The sequence below is a fragment of the Trachurus japonicus genome, chromosome 21, assembly GCF_045865225.1.
Source record: "Trachurus japonicus isolate A0001 chromosome 21, Traja_1.0".
Taxonomy (NCBI): Eukaryota; Metazoa; Chordata; class Actinopteri; order Carangiformes; family Carangidae; genus Trachurus; species Trachurus japonicus.
This window is the reverse complement of record NC_140927.1, coordinates 31,209,560-31,216,826: the sequence shown is the minus strand read 5'-3', so window position 1 is coordinate 31,216,826 and position 7,267 is coordinate 31,209,560. Positions and strand designations below refer to the sequence as shown.

Here is a 7,267-nt window from a genome sequence, read left to right as displayed (position 1 = left end):
TATCTACCCTCTAAAACTGAAAAACTTTTGGAAAACAACTTTTCTCTTCGACTGTTAATGAATCACAAAGCTCAACACCCACCACAGGAATGCACATTTGTTTTAACTCGGTCCTCGCCATTTGATATTTGAAATTAAATGTCCTTCTGTGACTGATAATCTTGTGAAACTAAAACAAAATACTTCTGCAAAGTTACAGGTAACTATAGCGGTGCTATAGACTACAAGTACAGTAAAACCAAAGACAGATCAACAAATCAAAACGTAAAACATGGAGCTTTGATGTGGGGAAGAGGAACCAAACCCTGGTCTGCAGTTTGCAGTCTCATGATTTCCTGTGACCAGCAGCCTCGGGCCTCAGATAAACACAGGAGCAGAGCTGTGGTGCGGCTCCGCAGCTCAGTCATTGTTTGCATGAGATCACTTGTCGGGAAAAAAGCTGTTATAAAGGGATAGTTCAACATTTCGGCAAATTGGCCCATTGCCATAATCCCTATAGTCATAGCAGTAGGTTTGTTACCTTTAATTGTCGGTGCAAGCTATTTATAGAACGGCGGAGCAGAGCTGCGAGCTGCTCGGAGCTACGCTACGGAGGCTCATGGGATTTCTTGGTTTCCCTCATCAAACTCATCAAATACACAATCCAACAACTCCACAACGCTCTGGTGGACAAGTTGTGAGCTGCACATTCACCACGCTATGAGATAATAACACAACGTTACCAGACAGAGTTGTTTTAGAGGGAAATACAGAGACTGATGATGAAAAACTGTCCCTGAAGGCAACGCGCATCAGAGGTTTTGCATGAATTTCCCTCTAAAACAACTCTGTGTGGTAACGTTGTGTTATTATCTCATAGCGTGGTGAATGTGCAGGTCACAACTTGTCCACCAGAGCGTTGTGGAGTTGTTGGATTGTGTATTTGATGAGTTTGTTTGATGAGGGAAACCAAGAAATCCCATGAGCCTCCGTAGCGTAGCTCTGAGCAGCTCACGGCTCTGCTCCGCCGTTCTAAAAATAGCTTGCACCGACAATTAAAGGTAACAAACCTACTGCTATCACTATAGGGATTATGGCAATGGGCCAATTTGCCAAAATGTTGAACTATCCCTTTAAGATAAATCTAGTTATTAATATCAATAAACACGATCGGTGCTCATGAACTCGTCTACTTCCACAGCGGCCCTGGGTCTGTCGGTGGCGTTCATCCTGAAGTTCAGAGACAACATGTTCCACGTGCTGACGGGTCAGATCACCACCGTCCTGGTCACCACGCTCTCCTTCTTCCTCTTCGACTTCCGGCCACCGCTGGACTTCTTCCTGCAGGCGCCCGTGGTCCTGCTCGCCATCTTCATCTACAACGCCAGCCGGCCCAAAGACCTGGAGTACACGCTGCAGCAAGAGAAGCTGCGCGTCATCAACGGAGAGGTGTTCGAGAGGTCCCGAGGGGTAGGAGAGCAAAACACACACACAGAGACACACACATAGGGACAAATCTGGCTCTCGTTCCTCCAATAGTATATGGCTGCAGGCCCAGAGACCTGCACGGTCAGACCCCTTAATGCCACCTAGTGGTTGACTGTAAAGTTGCAACTGCACAAAATCCAAATAAAACTCCAAGATCTAATTGTTTGTGATGCTTGGAACACTTTTAAACTTTTTTTAATAGCCTATAATGAAATAAAATGATTTTAAATGTTCTATTGCATGGGGTTACTATTGGTTTTGTATGCTAATGGTATGGCAAAATGTGTCATTAATTTGTCTCTATGTAAAGGGTTGGTCACAACGGCTAGCTTGAGTAGCGCCAAATTCGTCTGAACAAAATTGTAAACAGCTGGTATTTAGACAAATTAACGACACACTGCTGATCTAAACGGCTACTTTCTCACCTAAACATGTTTGAAATGTGGATAAAGTGATATATTTACAGAGTTTAGAGCTAAAATGAAATCAGCTTCTGACTGCTGGTTTCAGCTCGGGTAGGAGGCAGGCTAACACTACCCATACACTTCCAGTGTTTGAGCTAAGCTAATTAGGGGTGATACGGCTCTATCTCCCTCGTTACTGCACGCACAGTCGAAAGGATGGTGTCTATCTGCTGGTCATGGACTCGGGAGTGAGGCAAGACACGGAAAAAAAAATGTTGGCGTATCCCTTTAAAATCCCCCAAAACCCCACAGTGTTTTGAGCTCTAACAAAAAAAAAGCTGCAGGTTAATTAATTTAACGTCTGTGGCTTTAAAATGTGAAGTATTTCCTCCTCGCGTGTTTCCAGGGCAGTAAATCCTGCCCTGCAGCGTCTTAAAAAACAACCAGCAAAAGTTGTTGTTTGGTGATGATACTGAGATGGAGATGAGAAATACCTTGTGTCCTCCTCTTCTTCCTCCTCCTCCTCCTCCTCTTCCTCCTCTCTGATCCTCTCCCTGTGTTTCCTTTCTGCAGGACGGTGAGGAGCTGGAGCTGCTGACGAAGCCCAACACCGACAGCGAGTCAGAGGAGTCGCTGTAGGAGACGAGACTGCACTTTACAGTATAGAACTCCCTATGTGTGTCCCTGAACGCAGCACGGCCACAGCCTCTGTCCGTCACAGCATTTATTACTACAGTGTGTCGACTCGTCAGGTAACCGCAGAAGAACAGTGTTGATTCATCGTGTGTATGTTGAGACGTGTGTGTATGTGTGTGTGTGTGACTTCACTGCGTCGGCCAGTCGGATGAATCCTGTCGCTATGAGCAGCTATTCCACTGCAGCTGATCGATCGATGAGTTTGATTAATGATTGTAACCAGAGTTGCAAAGGGACGGAAAATTTCCAATACATTTCCAGAAACTTTCCATGGGAAGTTAAGCTGGGGAATTTTTGGAAATATTCCAAATCGTAAACTTTCCATGGAAATAATGGGAATTTATTGGAATTATTGGGAATTTATGGGAATGAACTGGAAATTGGGGGTAATTTAAACAAACTGTATCATATCCAAACATAAATGTAAATATTTTGTTTTGTCATAAGCAGACATTCATGCAAAACAATACAATTAAAAAAACATGACATTTCAACAGATTTACTTTTAACTTTATCAAGTTTTAATTCTTGTATGAACAATTCATTCTTTTACTGAACAGCAAAAACATGAATGTTGGGAAAGAAAATGGCCCTCAATAAGCAGTGTGCTGTGTGCATGTGATTGAGGAATAGCATAGATATTATTCAAGTGTACAAGTTAAATCTGGTTGTTTTAGCCAAGATTATGCTACAATATATTTTCCCCAACTATATTTAAGTTCTCTGTTAAGGGCCAACCTTCAATTTTGTAAATTTCTGATTTATTCCTGTTTATTCCCATATATTCCTGTTAATTCCCATATATTCCCATGGAAAGTTTCCAACTCTGAAAATTCCCGGAATTTTGCAACCCTAATTGTAACTCAGCTTCACTCTGTTTTTTACCTGTTGCCGGCACATAAACATGTTGATTCTCTGAGGTTAAATGGAACAAAGTGGGAATGAATCCACACACTGCAGCTTCAATAATAATAATAACTATGACATTTAATATTATTATTAATGAATTAATTACTTTTTTTTTTCATATGTCAGCTGGAGCCATGAGCACATACACACTCACACACTCAAACACAATAGACCATGTAGGTGTGAAACTAGAAGCACAACTGGTTCTTTTACTTGGCCTTGAACTTTATTTTTGCATTTTGCAGGTGAGTGTGTGTTGTGTTTACTGCCAACAGTGGAATATTATCAAGTGTTATTATTTCTATTCAGAATCTTATTTGTGCCATAACGTTTTTACACTGCAAAAACTCAAAATATATTTGTCTTATTTCTAGTCAAAATTATTAATCTCATTATACCTAAAATATGTATATTTAAACATATACATAGTTATACATAAAAAGTAGCTTGTTTTTAGACACTTTTGACTTATTTCAAGTCTATTTTCACTTGAAATAAGTAGAAAAATCTGATAGTGGAGCAAGTTTTTCTTTCTTATTACAAGCACAAAAAACTTCCTTTCACTGGCAGATTTTTCTACTTATTTCAAGTGAGAATTTGTTTGAAACAAGTGAAAATGATCTAAAAACAAGTTCATTTTTAGGTGATGAGTCTTATTCAAAGTGGAAAGAGATTCGTTTTGAACTAGAAATTAGACATTTTGACAAGAAATAAGACAAATATTCTTGGAAAGATTTTGAGTTTTTGCAGTGTATCTCATGTGAACGACATTTGTTCTGAAATAAACTACATTTAAAGTGAACTGCTTCTTTTATTTTGAAGGGTCGATCCATAAGAAGATATAAAAACCACAGTGTTGTAGTGTAAAGGTGAAATAAGTAGCTGAGAATTAATTGTGTGAATGAAAACTGAACCATGATGATGAAGGAGATAAATAATCAGATACTGTTTTTATTCCCCTGAAGTTTCCTATTTTCTTTCTTAATCATCCAAACTTTATTAAATCAATATCATGTTTAAGTCCAAGTGAAATCTTACAAATATTGATCCCCGAAAGGAAACATATTATTACAGTCCTATGCATAATTGTATCCATATTAACCCTTAATTTAACATGTTTTATGTTTATAAACCCTGGAGGAGGTAACTTGAGCTTTATTGATTTCAGCAGCAAAGAACAAATAATAAAATGTGTTGTTTTCATAATTAAATGGCCTTATAAAGTATTTCCTGCTGTTCTCTCATATGGCCACTAGGGGGAGATGTAGCACCACAGAAGTCCGATCACTGGTAGTAAAACAAATGTTTATTTTTCATATAGAACAAAAAGGAGTATATAAATAAGAACATTGTATAGCAACAGGAACTTTACAAAAGAGAAAATACGACGTGACAGCTTCGTTTCAAATAACTGCACCTCAAATGCAAACAGATGTCCAATAAATACACATATTATGTCTTATCTCAGCCCCGTTATCTACAAAATAAAAAGGTCTGTGCGGATACTGTAGGTTGATTATGTAAATTTTGACCTGAAAGGCGAGTGAAGGAAATGTTAGGTAAACGTAACGTAAAGAAACGTTAACGACGACGTGCAAAAAACCACTCAGAGACATGAAACTAAAGAGGACAGGACGCTGACGGACTGACCACGTCACCTGCAGCAGCAGACCAGACACTGACTGGAAATCCAAGAGCTGTGATTGGTGGAAGCAACGTTTTTATTTATTTATTTTTTTTAAAGTTTCCACTAAGTGCTACAAAACATCGGAGGCCTGCTGCCCTGTGGAGGAGGAGGAGGAGGGGGTCGGGGGGTTAAAGAAGGTCATGATAGAGCCAAACACAAGGCTGGCTGCAAGGCAGAGAGGAGGAGCTAACTCCTTTACCCTTGGTTAGCACACACACACACACACAGACACACATACACACACACACACACACACACACATACACACACATACATACACATACATACACACATAGTTGCACAGTGTCATGCAAAAGTTTGTCCTCCCCCCGGTTTAAAATGTCTGTTAATGTGAACAGTTCATCAAGTGGAAGATGAAACGATCTCCAAAAGACATGAAGTTACAGACGACACATTCCCTTTACATTTTAAACCATATATATACACTATTCACAAAAAGTTAGGGATATTTGACGAGAATATCCCTTTAAAAAGTTCCTGCTACAGTGATATTCTATCATGAAAGACTTTGAAGTAGAAAGATGCAATGGTAGTTTCTTTATCTCAAACAAAAGCTCACAACAGTGGTGTGGCTATAGCGCAACAACAATCTCAATGTCTCAATAACAATTTCATCAAAGTGTTGTCTTGGTCTCATGATGTCAACATTTGACCAGTGTTTCCATGACAACTGAACCACTAAATCAGACGGTGCTTGTGATGTTAGAGAACAGCATGTTATTAAATAAGTTGAACACATTGAACAATTGGACAGAAGTTAAGAGAAGGTCCAATTAAGTTCACCTGTAAAGGTTGTATTGCATTTATGGTGCATTCAGACATTTAATCCAAAAGCCAAACATCCCTAACTTTGTGAGTAGTATATATAGCCTATTTTTAATTTTCATCTTTTCCATTTTCAAACTGACCGAAAAGGAAAACTGGAAACTATCAGAGTGTGTAAGTAGTAAATATCTTGTCTGATACATTGGTCAAAGTTATCTGAGAGCTCAAGTCTCCTGGGTTTCCGGTTCTTTTGCAGGCTGCTGCTTTGTAGGGGTGTGCCAAAAAAATCTATTCACATAAGAATCGCAATTCTCATTTAATACGATTCAGAATCGATATAAAATGTCCCAAAATCGATTTTAAAAAAATTAAAAAATGAAACAAATCTGCTGCTGTCGGCCTCCATCTCCTTAGAATTTAAAAGGCAGCATGTTTAACTGCACTATTTTTTTTGTAATAAAGAGGCACATTTAATTTTGTTACTTAAGCAATATGTGATGTTGCTTTTATGCAACATCTAAGCATGGATAAATGTTTAAAACTCAATAAATGTGGAAAAAGACACTTTAGTCATTCTGTCTTGCAAAGCAGACTGAGGATCCTTTGCACACCGACAGACTGAAGCAGAATCAAATCGTTCTGAATCGAAAACCGATTTTCAATCGAAACGTAGCCCCCAAAAATCAGAATCTAATCTAATCGTGAGATAGTAAAAGATTCCCAGCCCTACTGCTTTGTTTCCCCTTTTTCACTCTGAAACTGTAGAAAACTAAAATAAAACACTGATAAAAGAGTGTTTACTGTTTAACTTTATGTCTTTTGCAGATCATTTCATCTTCCACTCGATGAACTGTTAAACACATTGACAGACATTTTAACCCAGGGGTGGACAATCTTTTTGCATGGTACCACACATAAACTGCAAAAACTCAAAATCTTACCAAGAATATTTGTCTTATTTCTAGTTAAAATGTCACTTCTAGTCAAAACAAATCTCATTATACTTAAAATAAGACTCATCGCATTAAAAAGTAGCTTGTTTTTAGACACTTTTTACTTCTTTCAAGCCTTTTTTCACTTGAAATAAGTAGAAAAATCTGACAGTGGAGCAAGTTTTTCTTTCTTATTACAAGCACAAAAAACTTGCTTTCACTGGCAGATTTTTCTACTTATTTCAATTGAAAATTAGTTTGAAACAAGTGAAAATGATCTAAAAACAAGTTCATTTTTAGGTGACGGGTCTAAAGAGGGTAGTGTTGACTGAAATTGAGACATTTTGACAAGAAATAAGACAAATATTCTTGGAAAGATTTTGAGT

The 7,267-nt window shown here is 38.3% G+C and overlaps 1 protein-coding gene across 1 annotated transcript in view; it reads left to right on the top strand.

Annotated features, from left to right (window-relative positions):
- slc35a5 (solute carrier family 35 member A5) overlaps positions 1 to 3,810 on the top strand; it is an 11,979-nt gene extending 8,169 nt beyond the window's left edge. The window contains exons 8-10 of the mRNA XM_085766093.1: positions 1,181 to 1,449; positions 2,445 to 2,791; positions 3,435 to 3,810. Of these exons, the coding sequence (XP_085622219.1) occupies positions 1,181 to 1,449; positions 2,445 to 2,510 (335 nt within the window). The 3' untranslated portion in view covers positions 2,511 to 2,791; positions 3,435 to 3,810. The remainder of the gene's footprint in view (positions 1 to 1,180; positions 1,450 to 2,444; positions 2,792 to 3,434) is intronic.
- Positions 3,811 to 7,267: the final 3,457 nt, after the last annotated feature.